Genomic DNA, 17265 nt, shown 5'->3' on the forward strand with positions numbered 1-17265 from the left:
AGCTGTGAGCCTTCCAACCTTCTAACTATTCCTTTATATGCGGTTCAGAGTTCTGGGACCAGCCCCTGAACCTGCTTGGTCAGGTATTCTGTGTTGTTGTTGGCGGAGCTCTCTGCTATACGTCCACCCGATCCACCATCTTGTTTGTTGTCTCTGGTATTGGTTCTTGCCTGGGTTTTGGTGTTTTATAGAGTGTGATTGTAGCTTGGCTATATGGCAGCAGTTGCTGACTCCTCTCGTGTAATATAGGGAGACAAAGAATCCTCCAAAGGCAGAAAGGGGTGCATATAACTGCAAAACAGCACCAGTGAAAAAAAACAAGAGAAAGAAAAAAAAAAAAAAAAAGGACTGAAAAACAGCCACAACAAAAACTAGACTGAATACTGCAGTCTCTAATCACAGAAAAGGGAGAGGAGCGAGAGAAGAAAATAGAAAAAAAAAAAAAAAAAACTGTAGCCTAATTTGAGTATGACTTTAATGTCCTCTCTTCCGCTTCTTGCTTTCAAGGCTGCCTGAGAGATTTCAAGATGCCTGTGTTGGTTTTTATGCTATACCTCAGGTTTTAAATAATTTTTGGCCTGTTTTGTTTTTAAACTCTCTTTCCCTCTCTACAGCCCTGTCCTGTCCTTCCCCGTATTGAAAAACAGAACAAAAAACAAATAAGGAACGTTCAAGGCCTGCTCTTGGGCTGAGTATCTGTGCACATGAGTGGCAGAAGAACCCACCAGTGGTGAGGGTAGGGGGTGTCCACTCGCTAAGGCTCCCCCTCTAGTCTCTAGAATCCAGGTGGGCAAACAGTGCGCGATCCAATGACCAGTACCAAAGAAAAAATGAAAATCAGAACAAAGCAAAACTGGCAAAGTGTATTGTCCACCTTTGCCCCAAGGTCTCCGCAGCTTTTTTCCATGGTGTTTCTGCTCCCGCCATTTGGTCTTGCCGTTTGGTTTCGCCCAAGATGTTGGCTCCAGGCCTTAGAGCCCAGCCCGGCAGATTCAAAAGTACATGATTTTTTACTTCAGCTCCAATTTCCACAAGCTATAAGCCTTCAAACTTTAAAAATATTCCTGTCTCTGTGGTTCCAGGTTTTGGAGCTCTGCCCTGGATCTGCTTTGCCTGGTATTCTGTGTTACTGCTGACGGCGAACTTCACTGCACCTCCACCTTAGCCACCATCAAGCCCCGCCTCTCTGTACGTACATTTTGGAAGTACTGACTTGATTGATACTTCTTTCAAACAACGTGTTTTAAAAAGCTTTTCCAAAAGTAGAAAACAAATGATTCAGTTATAACTATTTTTATATAACTAACAACTTTTGATATAATGGTCTCTGAATTTTAATTAGAAAAATTTATAATTTCATAGTACTACCTTGCAGAAAAGGAGCCCGGCTGATGTAATGGGTTATGTGTTGGGCTGCTACCCACAATGTCAGCAGTTCAAATCCACCAGCCGCTCTTCAGGAAAGGCTTTCTGCTCTTGTAAAGATTTGTAGTTGTTAAGTACCGTGGAGTCGGTTCCAACTCACAGCGACCCTGCACAGGATTTCCGAGGCTGTAAATCTTTATGGAAGTAGAACACCTCATCTTTCTCCTGCGGAACCGCTGGTAGTTTCAAACTTCCGACCTTGAGGTTAGGAGTCCGATTCGTAACCACTACGCTACCAGAGCTCCTATGTAAAGATTTACAGCTTCAGAAACCCTATACAGGGTCGCTATGAGTCACAAGTGACTTCATGGCATGAGAGCACCAACAACAACAACTTGCAGAAAGAGAAAATATAAAAATTAAAGTCATGAATATGCTTCATTTTAACCCAAAACCTACTACCATCAAGCTAATTTCAACTCTTAATGACCCTTAGAACAGAGTAGAACTGCTCCTTAGGGTTTTTAAGGCAGTAAATCTTTAAGGGAGCAGACATCTTCATCTGTCTGCTACAGAGTAGCTGGTGGGTTTGAACCACTTACCTGGCAGAGTTGGAAATCCAGTGCTTAACTCAGTGTGCCACTAAGTCCTCTTACTTCACTTCAAGGTACTATTTAAATAATAACATCTACAGAAATATCATTCTAAAATTGTATTACAAAATAGAATGCGGGACCCTATCCAGAGAACCAGTGACACTAGAGATGGAGGCAGAGATGAGGACATGGAGACAGACAGCAGCTGAGGACCCTGGACTCGTGAAAAGAAAGGGACTGGGTACTGGCAGCCAAGAGGCCGGCTTGTAATGTAAACAACATAAACAAAATAATTTAAACAAGCAAATGTGCCCTTTGGTTGTTTAAATTATTATATATTCCTGAGTGTTTTTTATACAACCACCCCCCAAAAAAAAAACAACAAAAAAAAGGAAATGGAAGCAAATACTGTTGAATGATGATGCATAGTGCACAGAGGAGATTGTAATAATTGCAATGAAACAATGGTGTAAAGCTGATGTTTCGCCATGTAAATTATCACTCAGCTCACAATAAAAACTTAAAAAGCAACATCAAACAGTACCCCTCTCCCACGTATTTAAGATATAATGGTAAGATTCTTTCATATATGAAAGAAGGATGATCACTACTAAATCTAACGAACTGTGAGCTAGTGAATAATGTATGCCAAGATAAGAATACATGAACAAATAGATAATAAGATAAAGAACTATAAATAAAGCAAGTGCAGTTTCACCTTTAAAATATATATATATTATCAAATAAAATCACATTTGCAAAATAATTCATTGGAGAATTATTTACCTTATAAAAAAAGGTATTACATAAAAACCTTGTCTTTTAGATGCTTTTAACCTTGTCTATATAGCATTGTGAACTGGATAGAAACAGAAATTAGGAGTGTCTAGTCCAAGTATCTAGATTGGGCAACTGATGTCCAGAAAGGTTATTGCCATATTAGAACCCAGGTGTATTCATAAACAACTTGTTGTTGTTGTTGTTAAGTGCTGTTGAGTCAGTTCTGACTCATAGAGACCCTGTGTGGGGTTTCCGAGGAGTAGCTGCTGAGTTTGAACAGCTGACCTTGACGTTTCAGTTCAAACCAACCTGCGGCCCAGTGTTTATCCTACAGCACCACACCAGAACTCCAATAAACAACTTAGTTCCTTCTACATAGAAAGACATCTACTGAATAAAACAAGGAACCGGAATGTTTAAAGTTCAGTTATAATGACTACCATCTGAAATAATTTCAAGTGGAAATCACACGATATATAAAGTCTTTGGCAAACACATACCAAGGTTCCTGCCTAAGATGAGTCTTATAAAGCCATATGTTAGCACTGATATAATAGCAAATCCTTTTATTCAAGGGAGCTGCTTTCTAGTACATATGTTAAGACAGCTGGTTCTCTGACATCTAGTTATGCTAATTAAATGACTTAGCCATACAGTCTCAAAACACAAAACATATAGGCAGTCTCTGTGTTATGAATGACATTAGTCTCTAAGTGTGTCTTTGAGTCAAATTTGTAGGTAAGTCAGAACCGGTGCATATGTATGATTCTTTTGTTTTCCTTCACATCACATGTATCCAAATTTTATTGAAATTACCATGTTAGTTAAATATCTCAAAAAAGGAAATTTGCATACAAATATCCAATGTGTGGCTGCTATCATGTTTTTTAAATGCCAGGTAAAACAAGTTAAGGGTTGGAACCAATTCATCTTATTTTTTACAGAATATTTGTTATTGTTATTGTTAAGTGCTATAGAATTGGTTCCAACCCATAGCAACCATGTATAGGATTTCTGAGGAGCAATTGGTGAGCCTGAACCGCTGACCCTGTGGTTCAAACTGACTTTGCAGTCCAGCACATTAACCCACAGCGCCACACCAGACTATTACTAAGGTATAAATACTTAAAGAAAGGTGACAATTATTATTTACAGGTATAAAGTCTTAAAGCTAAGAAAAGTAACATTTATTGTTGGGTGGATTCTGACTCTCCGTGACCCTATAGGGCAAAGTTGCACTGCTCTATAGGGTTTTCAAGGTTGTACTCTTTAGCGAAGCAGACTGCCTCATCTTTCTCCCAATGAATAATCGATGGGTTTGAACCATTGACCTTTGGGGAACAGTTAACCACTGTACAATCAGGGTTCCTAACTTCTTAAAGTTTTTATTGTTGCTTCTGTTGTTAAGTGGTGTCAATTCTGTTCGGACTCATATTTACTTTGTATATAGGGTTTCCAAGGAGCAGCTCATGGGTTTGAACTGTGGATCTTATGGAGGTTCTCAGTTCAGTGCTGATTCTACAGTGCTACACCAGGAGTCCTTCATAACGTCAAGGAACTCTAATATTGCATATGTTCTTATTTAGCATTACTTAAGGGCAAGAAAAGGCTCAAAGTCTTTTCAATGATTTAAAACCGCCTGTGCAGCAAGTGAAGGTGATTATAATGAAGAATTTGTTGTTGAGTGTTAAGTGCTGTTAAGTTGATTCCGACTCATAGCGACCCTGTAACAGGTGTCTGAGGGGCAGCTGGTGGGTCTGAACTGCCACAGCAGAAGTCCTTGCTACAAGTTGGCATTGGTTCAAGTGCTCTTGTGGCGCTGTCTACCCCCTTAAAGAGTTACACTCTTGGAAATCTTAAGGAGCAGTTGTACTAGGTCCTAGGGTGGCTATGAGTCGGAACTGACTCAAGGGCAGTGGTGGGTTTAGGGACTGGTTCAAGTGTTTCAAAGTGAGGGCAAATTTTCATAACATTCAAGGGCAAGTATGAAGATGTAAGATAAGTACTGCACTGCTAACCTCAAGGTCAGCACTTCAAACCCATTAGCCACTCCTCGGAAACCCTATACAGGGTCTCTATGAGTTAGAACTGACTCCATGGCACTGAACAACAACAACAAAGGACAAGTATGAGAAATCAGAAATTTTACCTAAATGATATTTTCCCTTAGGTTCTTTATTGTTGTTATGTGCCGTGGAGTCAGTTCCGACTCATAGCGACCCTGTACAGGGTTTCCGAGGCTGTAAATCTTTATGGGAGCAGAAAGCCTCATCTTTCTCCTGCAGAACAACTGGTAGTTTCAAACTGCTGACTGTGAGATTAGCAGTCCAATTCATAGGTTCTTTACTATTACCTAAATAAATACTTTGAGACTAAAGATTTGTTCATTAGGCTCAGTTTTTTGTATCTGACACACGTTTGCATGCTCTGGATACCTCCCGAAAAGCTATCTAGTAGTTGTATATAAAAATGTCAGTAACACCAGTTATAATAAGAGTGCCAGAAACAACTCAGATAGTGAAAGAGGCCACCATCCAGACTGTGTGTAAGAGTCACTCTTTAACAATGCAAAATGGTTAACAATCAAATGGTTTCTACAATACTAATTCTTCCTTTTTGTCTAGAAACAAAATGTACTAAGAAATAAAGGGGGAAAGATAATAGTTTTGGAGTGACCAGACCTATGGGCCATTCAAGTAACCTTCCCAGTTTACTGTCTCATCTTTGAGATGGCATAGTTGGCTCCACAAATAAAAAGAAAACATTCCAGAGAACCAAGAATATTGGATTCGTCAGTAAAAAGTGCCAGCAAACTCTTCAGTAAAAATTCTTTAAACTTTAAAAGGTGCTGGGAAAAAAGCATCTATAAGCCTCTCTGCACATACTCTCTTGAGTCAGTAAACTGGGCAGCCGCTTACTGTGTCATCTGTGCTCTAAGAAATAAGCTTGACAACATTAAAAAAATGTGTACCAATCAGAGAAACATCTGAGAAACTGGCACTTAATTCATACAAAACGTGATTGCAGAGTTCACAAATAATAAGATCATATTCCTTACCCTGACAACTTGCCGGGTACTTGTAATGAAGGCTTTTCTTATACTCAATTCAGTTGCATCGAGGTTGAATTTTCTAGGATTTGCTTCAACTATGCGTAGATCAAAAAGTCAAGGTAAAGCAATTTCATCATTAAAAGCTTAGCAAACAACATTCTGAAATAACAGACTCTCTCACATGCAAGCAATAAAACTTGGTCCAAACTTTCTGGAAAATCAACTTAACACTAACCATTCTCTAACATTTTCTGGCTACAAGCCGTGTGCGGATTCCTATGCCCCAAGATAGACAAGCCACCAAGAACTACAGCCCCTGTAATGAAGACCACTACGCATCCATGCTGTCTGACCACAGCTGAGTTGGGCTCTAACTCATGCGTGTCAACACTTCATACTTACTCTTTTTTGACTCCATATCACCTTTCCCATAACAGTTTTTGCAAACCTTTTTACACTTGTCATTCCAAACTACTTTTCCTCATGCCAAAAAGCTAACCCTACTTTTCTTACTCTAAAAAGAGATCAATTTCAGGGAAGCCTTTCCTGACTCTCCTGCTCCCCAGACCCCCCCATAGCTATCTATATTTTTCTCAAATTGCCTGTAATATATATTTGTGTAGTGATTAATGTCTGTCTCCCCGACTAGGACCACAAGTTCCATGAGGGCTTAGATGGTTTTGCTTATCAATCTAATCTCACTAACTGACAAAATACCTGGCACATAGTACACTCAGTAAATACTTGCTGAATGGTAAGTGTCTATTACAATTTCTTCCTCTTTATCTCATATTTTTTCTATTTCCTCCAGTTTCTTATCATAACCTCCTATCTTCAAGGAAGAAGAGTTTCTCTGTAACTGTGGCTTTTAATTCTGACCCCAACATATTTTGTTGCGCTTATTGTAGGAACAAATTTGTCTTTTAATTATTTATAAGGTATCCAATTCATTATGATTAATTGAAATTATGTATCTGACGTACCAGTGTTGACTATAGAGTGGTCCTGACAAAAGCTGTCTCCTTGATGGTTTGTCTCACAGGGGAAAAAACAACCAACCAACCAGAACTCAAAACATGCTATTGGCTTATTTTCCAGAAAGGTTTTGGGAAATAAAATTTCTAGTTGACAAAAGGCTATATGATTTTGCTTTTACATTTCTCTAGTTAGTCATTCAAATCAATGGACTTATTTAACATGAATTAGCACAAAAGATCTGCTTTTACTAAATGCAGTTTCATGGTACAAGATGTCTTTGTAGTGCACTGACATTATAACATCACTTCTTAAACAGTAAAATGACAGTTTATAATAGTATTTTCTTTTGATCTCTAATCTTATCTTATACCTCTATGAACTTACGTGACGCTGTAGGTTAATGCACTGAACTGCAAAGTTGGTTTGAACCACAAGGTTGGAAGTTCCGCTCTTCGGAAACCCTACACAAGGGTGGGTTGCTATGGGTCAGAAGCAACTCAGCGGCACTCAACAACAACACATGAACTGATACCTAATACCTGTATAGAAGCTCACTGTGTGTGCCAGGCCTTTTCTATGTTCGTTACATTTTTAATTCTCCTAACAACCCTAACTTTCTATGAGCAAGAAACCAAAGTGCATAGAGGCTAAGCAATGTGCCCCAAGCCACATGGATAACTGGTGGAGTTAGGACTTGAGCACCAGCAATGTAGCTAGAGGGTCTGCATTCATAGCCATTAAACTATACTGCTTCTATAGCAGAGGATTTATCAGACACTCCAGAAGAATCTTTGGTAGCATAGTGGTTAAGAATCAGGCTGCGAACCATAAGGTCAGCAGTTTGAAACTACCAGCTGTTACGCAGGAGAAAGATGAGGCTTTCTGCTCCTGTAAAGATTTATAGCCTCGGAAAACCCTGTACAGGGTCGCTATGAGTCAGAATTAACTCCATGGCACATAACTACCACCTAGGAGAATCTGGCCACGCTATGTTAGCTTGTTTTTGCTAAGTGCCATTGTACAAGGTTCCCAAGGGGCAGCTGGTGGGTTTGTGTCAAAGCAAAAGCAAGACCTATCAGTTATTTTTTTAAATGTATAAATACCTGAGACAATCAGATAAAAAGTTCATCCATTTGTTCATGCACCCCAAATGGCATGAACACCACAGAAAAGGATATTGATAGTTTCATCAAGGTCCTCTAGATCCCACTCTATGCTCCGGAGGTTGTTCCTTAGTTCGTTGGTGGTCCAGTCAATTTCTTCCCTTGTTGCTGTGGAGGGGTCCTGGAGGAGCTCTGTCCATCTCTGAAACAATCCCTGGGCAGTATTAACTGCTTTTTGTACCTCTCTGTAATCAAGGTGAAGGGAATAGCAATCAGACAATGTATTGCATGAACAAGTTACTGCATGATGTTAATTAACATTTATGATTAATGTTAATTAATCACTCCCAAAAGTGTGGCGCTGTGGGTTAATGCACTAGACTGCAAAGTCAGTTTGAACTACAAGGTTGGTGGTTCAAGCTCACCAGTTGCTCCTTGGATACCCTATACAGGGTATGAGTCAGAACTGACTTGATGGCAGTTAATAACAACACCATCCTCAGAAATTACCACTTCCAACCAACCCTTTGGTTGGCTGATGATGCATGGAGGGGATTGTAACCATGGCAATGAAATGATATACAATAGGATGAATGTAAAGCTAATGTTCTCCCATGTAAACTATCACATAATTCACAATAAAACATTTTTTAAAAAGCAACCTTATGAATTAAATTAATTAAAGGGACCTCAACATTCTAATATACTAATATTCAGATGCAAAAGTCCTGAATACTAATATTCAGATGCAAAAGATACAGCTTTTCTTTATTGGGAAGGATAGAGGAAGGGTCTCTCTTGCACAGCTAGTCTTTTATAAATTAAGCATTTTAATCTGAGATATTTTAAAAGCCAAAGTCTCACTAAAAACCTTCAATCATTATTAGCTTCAAATATATCTACTTTCCTGGATTACAGAGTACTCTACAGATTTACTGGAGTCCTGGTGTGGTGCTGCAGGTTAATGTGCTGGACTGCAAGGTCGGTTTGAACTGTAAGATTGGGGGTTCAAGCCTCACCAGCCGCTCCTCAGAAATCCTATACAGAGTCGCTATGAGTCGGAGCCGACTCGACAGCACACAACAACCACCACAACATTCAGATTTACTGGGGAGTCCTGGTATGGCGCTGTGGGATATAGCACTAGACCAAAAGGTCAATCTGAACCACAAGGTCAGCAGTTCAAAAAACTCACCAGCCACTCCTTGGAAACATGTACAGGGTTGCTGTGATTTGGAACCGACTCGATGGCATTTAACAACAACATAAAGATTACTGTTGTCCTTCTTTAGAGAGAAGGTTACTAAATGCTATGATCTCATATGTTTTTAGATTAGACATAGTCACAAGATGCAGTGCAGCAAATTATTGTTTTATGACCCTTCTAACTATGGTCTTGCAACTCCCACAAAATGATTGGGTGGGACTACAAAAATAAGGTGCTTAAGGTCCACCACAGGGATTAGACAGTCTGCTAATGCAAATAAGGTATATAGAAGCTTTGTGCAGGACTTCTCAGGTTTGCCATCCCATGAAGCTTAAAGGGAGTCAGTGCTAGAGGTTGGAGGAGGGGCTTCACTACCATCAAAAAGAACCGGGAGCAGACTACATCATTTGGACTCAGGGTCCTGGCATTGAGCATCTTCTAGACCCAGGAGACTTAGAGGAGAAAGTAAAACACTGAAACCTTGAGAAATGGTGTGTCATCAGTAAGCAGCAGCGGCAAACATAGCAGAGCAGCTCCTCTGGGCAGGAGGACTGCAGGTAGAACGAGTTACCTCTGGGCACTTATCAATGAAGCTAAAGAGCTCTGTAATATTTAGCTGAGCAGCAGTGAGACCAAGATCATGGGTCCAGAAACAGAGGCCTGCCTGAGGGCATGGTCTGAAAGAAACTGTCCTGATCAAAGAACTGTATCCTGAGTTGTTCTGATTATTTCTAAGTTGATCCTGACACTGAATTGTAACCTGTTATTTCCCTAATAACCTCATAATTGTGAGTATGCTCTGTGAATTTGTGTGGCCATTGCAGTGGATTATTGAATCCAACAGAGTAGAGAGAGCAACAGGGAAAACAGCTAGTGCCAGAATCAGTGGAAGTCTGTAGAGTACAAGTTCTATCTGACCTCCACCTCACAGTGCTCAGCTGTTGACTGATGTGGATAAGTCATTCTCTCTCCTGCCCTTGGAAGTTAGCTATGCTATTTTTACTTAGTGTGTTTTAGATCTTTTCTTCCAACACTAGGCCAATATTCACCATTTAAATTTTATCATCTAAATATACAAGCTAAAACGAGTAATTCTTTAAGTAATAGGGTCTCTCTAATACAAAGAAAACCCTACTGCTCCCATACTAAGAGATCTGTTTTAATCCTTCTAAAATTTCTAATTCTCCTGGAACAAACAGCACAAGAATATGTTCCAGTTAATTAGGATGCTGCTTGTATTCTATGGCTTTAAGACAGCATTTCCATGCATCCTATTCCTCCTGCCCTTTAAAGAACCAAAGAAAGCACTCAGAGAAAAAAGTGTCTTATGGTATTAAGCTCCATGACATATTGATGAGAACTAAAAGGTTGAGTGTTAAGTAGAAAATACAGCTAGTGAGCTTCAGACTGAACAAATCAATGAACTATACAGACAACAATGACTCAATCTATAAGGCTTACATCCAATTTATGGGGTAGCTAACTCCTCTCATGTCAGACTTTGGACTTTCAGTACTAAGGTAGAAACTATTTGTGATAAACAGGGGAAGGATCCTTGCCCACTATTGTAAAATAGACATTCAAGTAGGATAAAAAGGAATATTGGGAAACATGATTACTGAAATCTTGTAAGCCTGTCTTCAGCCTATAACTAATTAAAATACCTAAAAGGGGTTCTAGAACTTGCCCAGTAAAATAGGCTTCTTACAGAGCCTTGGTAGTGTATAGGACCTTAGGTGTAATCCTGAGCCTCATCTAGAACTTTCCGAGGTGGGACATTCCCACTTGAAAGGATAAGCAGACCAGCCTGGAGCAGCTAGAGGAACCGAAGATACTTCTTGAAAGAAAGACCAACAGGAAAAATCAAAATCAACAACAAAAACAGCTGTCTGAATGACGACTACAAGGACAAGCAAGTTGTTCACTAGAGAGCGATCAAGGCAAGCAATCAAATCCCTTCAGGACAACCCCCCACCCCTGCAAGACTGAAACTCAAAGGGATCACAAGAGCAGCAAAGGGATCATGAGCTTGCTGGTGACCATGCTGGTCTATTAGTGAGTAGAAGTGGGGGAAAGGCAACAATGAAGATATGGGCTGAGTCCGACCACGTTCCATAGCCTCCCATCAACCTGGAGATGAGAAAGAAAAGAGGAAAGGCTGGTTGGTCCAAAGTATGGTGAGGCCTGGGGTCTCCTGCACCCATGGACAAGGACATTGCCATGGAGGACTAGAGCTGAGAGTAGGGCATCCAGCTGATATGAAGTGAGGAAGACACACAAGAAAGCCCAAACTTGCAGATAGTATCCATTTGACCTAGCTTCAATGTCTTGAAGCTCACAACTCCACTAAAAGAAGATAAAAATTTTTGATAAAGGAATCAAGAGTAAATTGCTATGATCTGATGAACTTAACCTATACTTATGGATGTAGTAGCTCAAAATACCAACTGAGAGGGACGGAGTCTTTAGCCTACCCCCTCTGTACACAGGGGTGATAGGGACAGGCAACTTAGACACTGACTACCTAAAATGGTGGGGGGGAGGATGTGATAATAAAGGCACGAAATGACTGGCTTACAAGACTTCAAGAGGGAATTTAGTTTCAGAGTGTGCGGGGGAAGGCAGAATCTCCACTGATTACTTTTCATCTTGTCTAGATGGTCTGGTGAAAGGAGATGGGGATAAGATTCTTAGATTCAATAGTGAGTAATTGTTATCATGACTAACTGTGACTGTCACAACTGTAAAGGTAGAAGTTTTGTAACAAAAATGGGGGAGTAGTTAATACATTCCAGGAAGAGCGGACCCTAGGACCATCAAGGAAGAACATGAGTAGAATGTGGAACCCTATCTAGAGAAGCAGCGATACCAGAGGGGGGAGGCAGAGATGAGACAGACAGAGCAGCTAAGGATTCTGGACACATGGGAAGAGAAAGACTGTTTGTTGGCAGCCAGGAGGCAGGCTTGCAGAATGTACTCTTTGGTTGTTTATATGATTATATATTCCTGAGTGTTTTGGTGTACACCCCCCCCAAAAAAAAAAAAAAAAAACCACAGAGGGAATAGAAGCAAATACAGTTGAATGATGATGCACAGAGGGGATTGTAATCATTGCAATGAAACAATGAGTGTAAAACTGATGTTCCCCATGTAAACTATCACTCAATTCACAATAAAAATAAAATAACAAGCAATTTGCTCACCCAGAAGCCATCGAGGCAAACCTCCTTCCAAGACTAAGACTCAATGGGAATACACGAGCAGACATGCACTCTGACTGGTGAGGGAAAAACAGCAATGAAGCTGCGAGCTAAGTTCTAACACACTCAACAGACTCCTGTGAACCTGGGTGGAGACCTGGTTGGCCAGCAGTATGGCAAGACCTGGGGACTCATGGGACCAGAGTCAGTGACACAGCCACAGAGGACTAGAGTGGAAAGTGAAGCGTCCAGCTGATAAGAAGGGAGGGCAGACAATACCCAACTGACCTGGCTTCAATGTCTGGATGATGAGAACTGAACTAAAAGAAGAAAGAAGAGGGAAAAAAAGAGTAATCTGATAGAATTTGATGAACTTGACCTACACCTTTGGATGAAGTAGCTCAAAAGAGGGAACAAATCTTTACAGTGAGGATCATTCCCACCCCCTCCATACACAGAATAGACAGGAATGGGCAACTTGGGCATTGGCTAATCAAAATGGGAGGGCTACAAAGGCAAGAAGTGACTGGCTTACAAGCTTTCAAGAGGGAGCCTAGATCCAGAGGGCATAGAGGAAAGTAGAATCTCCACTGAGTAGCATTCAATCTGTCTGGACGGGGCTGATGAAAGGAGACGGAGATAGGACTCTTGTGGTACAATAGTGAATAATTGTTATGAGGACTGACTGTGAGGGTTGGAAATGTAAAGGTAGACATTTTGTAGCAAAAGGAGAGGAGTGGTTGACTTTGCAGTCTAGGAGCATAGGTCCCTGGTACCACCAAGGGAGAAAAGCAGAGTGTGGGACCCTACCCAGTGAAGCAGTGACGCCAGGGATGAAGGCAGAGATGATGACATGGAGAGATGGGGCAGCTGGGAACTCCAGACCCAGAGAGAGAGAGGGGCTGTGTGCTGACGACAGAGGGGCAGGCTTGTGGGGTATACCCTTTGGTTGGTTGATGATGCATGGAGGGGATTGTAATCACGGCAATGAAACGATATTTGATAGAATGAATGTAAAGCTAATGTTCTCCCATGTAAACTATCACATAATTCACAATGAAACATAAAAAAAAAAAAAAAACCACAAAAAACAGAAAAGGGAAGGATTAGGGAATGAGATGTAAGCCTACTATTTTCACTCTTTATTGATATTACTGGAAAATTTGGTAGAGAAATAGGCATCTTCCCATAAAGTGAGATAATTGGTTTATTTGTAAACAGATATGATAATAGAAGACCAAGTGAAAGAGCTACCTGTAATGTTTTAAAGAATGTAAAATTTGCCTATTCTAGAAAATAAGTAGAGTAGATCCTACATATCCATGTATCCATGTATACTTCTGCATTTGCAGGTGGAAAACATTGATAAGTGGAAACAATTAAATCATCAAAGAAAACTCTCCAAGGCTAAGAGGGTGACTTCCAGGCAAAATGGCAAAGTAGGCAGATGCACTAAGCCATGGGAAATTGAGTGAAACAGATACAGATGGTGATTCTGGAACCCTGAACTTCAGAGGATCAGACGTAGAGGTGGATTGAGTGCTGAACAAGATCAGTGAAAGAAAGAAAGCAGGCAGACTGTGGGCTGGTATGGAGCAGCGTAGCCATCTTGTGCTTTTGTTGGTGGCTGGCAATACAGCAGTCAGTGGGCACAGGAAGTAGCTGGAGGTTGAAGGCAAGGGAATGCAGTTCTCCCTTGTTCCAGTGCCCTCCTGGTAGCTGGGACATTGTCAGTCTCCACCTTGCCAACTCAGTGGCCAGTGGCACCTCCTCCTGCATAGCCTCTGCTCTGCTTGGGATCAGGCAGCAGACACAGTACCCCCGCTTTTGGAGGAGTATGAAGTGACCCTGAACTATAATACACAACAGTGAACAGAAAACCATACTCACACTTTCACTCTCTATCACATCCAACATGTAGTGAGTGCCTGAGAACACACAATATATAATTATCAATTAAATATAAATACACCACCATACATGTCTTGGAGAAAAGAGACAAATTCAGCTTACACAAAGAAACTAGTCAGAGTGTCTCAAACAAGTGACTAAAATGATATTTTTGTTTAATAATAAAGGTTTCTATGATTTTATATACTTTTGAATTACCCTAGTATGTTTTAGCTGAAATGTATTATGAAACTCTAGCCTCACATAGGTATATCTGTACATTTAGAAAACACAGTAGTATTATGAGTCTTTTCAGATAATTGTGGATCCTTTTTTTTTTGTTACGACACTAATTACATTTGACAAGTGGTAGTTTCTTAAAGGTTAGTTGCAGTGTAGAACCTGAAATCCATCAACGAACTTCTTGAACTCTCATATATCACAACCCATGGTCTATCTTATACTCTGAATGGCTCTTTTACCAAGCACGATTTAATAACTTCATGTGTTGGTCATTTGGAAAATATTACTTTACTGAGTATGTGGGTCTTCCAGTTGTTGATTCAATTCATTCTGCAATATCCAAAAAACTATATTTGTTAACATCACCACCAAATTCATTAGAAAATAGCATTGGAAGTCTGTAAAATCACAGTAGTAAGTATAAATTTTCCAAAATTCTATTTTTAAAAAAAGACTCTAATTTTACCATTGGCAAAAATATGTTTAGTTGTTTCCCTTGAGGTGACAGGTTCACCTCATTCATTTTTAGTATCTCAAGCACTGTGAGATAACTTGGAGATTTGAAAAATTATGCAAGTCTGAATAATCAGTTTGTCAGTTATCTTTTCAAGAAAAATTGAGGTGGGAGGGAGAAGTAACCACGATATCAGCTGCAGGGAGTACAGTAGCTGTGTATGGTAAGCACTGAACTGTGAACCACAAGGTCGGCTGTTCAAGTCCACCAGATAGTCACAGGAGAAAGATGAGTCTTTCTATTCATGCAAACATTGATAGCCTCGAAAACTCTATACAGGGTCACTATGAATCAGAACTGACTTGATGGTACTTAACAATAACAACATAACAACTTGTAACTCGATTACAGAAGTGCTTTTCCTGGAGACAACCATCTTTCTTCACAATACAGCAAAATATTTGATGTACACTTCCTATTTTATCACACATAAATATTAAGACATGTATTAAGACAAAGAGCAACAACAAGAAAAAAAAAAACCAAGGTAGAAAATATTTGAATTTACAGAGTTGATAAATGACTTATATCCAGGACATATAAAATACTCTCAAAACTCATTAAGAAAACAAACCCAATTTTTAAAATGAACAAAAGATGTGGACAGTCACTTCACCAAAAACAAATCAATTACAAACGAGCACTTGAGAAGATGTTCAATATTATCAGTCACTTGTTACGTGATCCCAAGTCAATCATGACATATAGCGACCCTGTAATGGGTCTTCAAGGAACGGCTGGTGGGCTTGAACTACTGACCTTGGAGTTAGCAGCCAGTGCTTAACATACAGTGCCACACTAAGACTCATTAGTCACTATGGAGATCACGCATATTACACAGTGAAATGCCACCACATACCTAGAATGGCTTTTTCCAAAAGCCCTGACAATACTAAGTGCTGGCCAGATGGTGTTATAACTGGTTGTTATTAAGTGCTGTTATGTCTGTTCCAACTCATAGTGATTTTATACAAAACAGAATAAAACACTGCCCAGGCCGCTGCCATCCTCACAATTGTTGCTATGCTTGAGCCCACTGCTGCTGCCACTGTTCCAAACCAAGTCACTGGGGTCTTCCTCTTTTTTTGCTGACCCTCCACTTTACCAAGCATGATATTCAAGAATTGGGGTCCTTCCTGATAACATGTCCGCCATATGAGACGAAGTCTGGCCATCTTGGCTTCTAAGGAGCATGCTGGCTGTACTTCTTCCAACACAGATTTGTTTGTTCTTCTGGCAGACTGTGGTACTTTTAATATTCTTCACTAACACCATAATTCAAATATTTCAATTCTTCTATGGTCTTCCTTATTTACTGTCCAACATTCACATGCATTTGAAGCTACTGAAAATCCCATGGTTTAAGGCAGGTGCACCTTAGTCATCAAACTGGTATCTTTGCTCTTGAATACTTTAGTGAGGTCTTCAGCAGCAAATCTACCTAATGCAATATATCATTTGATTTCTTGCCTGCTATTTCCATGAGTGTTGATTGTGGATTCAAGCAAAATGAAGCCTTCGATAACGTCAATCTTTTCTCCATTTATCATGAAGCTATTTCTAGGTCCAGTTGTGAGAATTTTGGAGGGCAAAAAGGATTTGTTTTTTCTTTACATTGAGGTACAATCCATACTGAGGGCTCCAGTTTTGATTTTTATCAATAAGTTATTTTAAGTCCTCTTCACTTCCAGCAAGCAAGGTTGTATCATCTGCATATCACAGGTTGTTAATAAGTCTTCCTCCAATCTAAATGCCATGTTCTCCTTCATATAATCCATGGATTATTTGCTCAGCATACAGAGTGAATAAATATGGTCAAAGAATACAACCATGGTGCCCACCTTTCCTTATTTAAACCATTCAGTATCTTCTTGTTCTGTTACTAATCAATGCTTCTAGGTCTAAGTATAGGTTCCTCATGAACATGATTAAGTGTTTTGGAAGGAATAGCCAGTAGGAATGCAAAATGGCACCATCACTTTAGAAAACAGTTTGGTTGTTTTTTTATAAAGTTAAATATGCACTTACCATTGTTGTTGCTTTTGTTGTTAAGTGCCACTGAATTGGTTCCGACTCATGGTAACCCTGTAAAGGGTTTCTGAGGAGCAGCTGGTGAGCTTGAACCACCGACCTTGCAGTTCAAATTGACTTTCCAGTCCAATGTATTAACCCACAGTGCTACACCAGGATTCCACACTTACCCTATGGCCCAGCAATACCACTCCTAGCTGAAATGACAACCTATGTTCACACAATAACCTGCAAAGGTTTATAGCAGCTTTACTCATAATTACCAAAATCTGAAAACCAAAATGTCCTAACTGTGGTACATCCATA

The 17265-nt window shown here is 40.0% G+C and overlaps 1 protein-coding gene across 1 annotated transcript in view; it reads right to left on the minus strand.

Annotated features, from left to right (window-relative positions):
* The window catches only part of STX6 (syntaxin 6), a 111539-nt gene that overhangs the window by 60043 nt on the left and 34231 nt on the right, over positions 1–17265 (minus strand). Inside the window, exons 2-3 of the mRNA XM_006876430.1 lie at positions 7950–8119; positions 5800–5894 (exon numbers count right to left, since the gene is read on the minus strand). Coding sequence (XP_006876492.1) covers positions 5800–5894; positions 7950–8119 — 265 coding nt within the window. The remainder of the gene's footprint in view (positions 1–5799; positions 5895–7949; positions 8120–17265) is intronic.

The sequence above is a fragment of the Chrysochloris asiatica genome, unplaced genomic scaffold, assembly GCF_000296735.1.
Source record: "Chrysochloris asiatica unplaced genomic scaffold, ChrAsi1.0 scaffold00379, whole genome shotgun sequence".
NCBI classification, from domain to species: Eukaryota; Metazoa; Chordata; class Mammalia; order Afrosoricida; family Chrysochloridae; genus Chrysochloris; species Chrysochloris asiatica.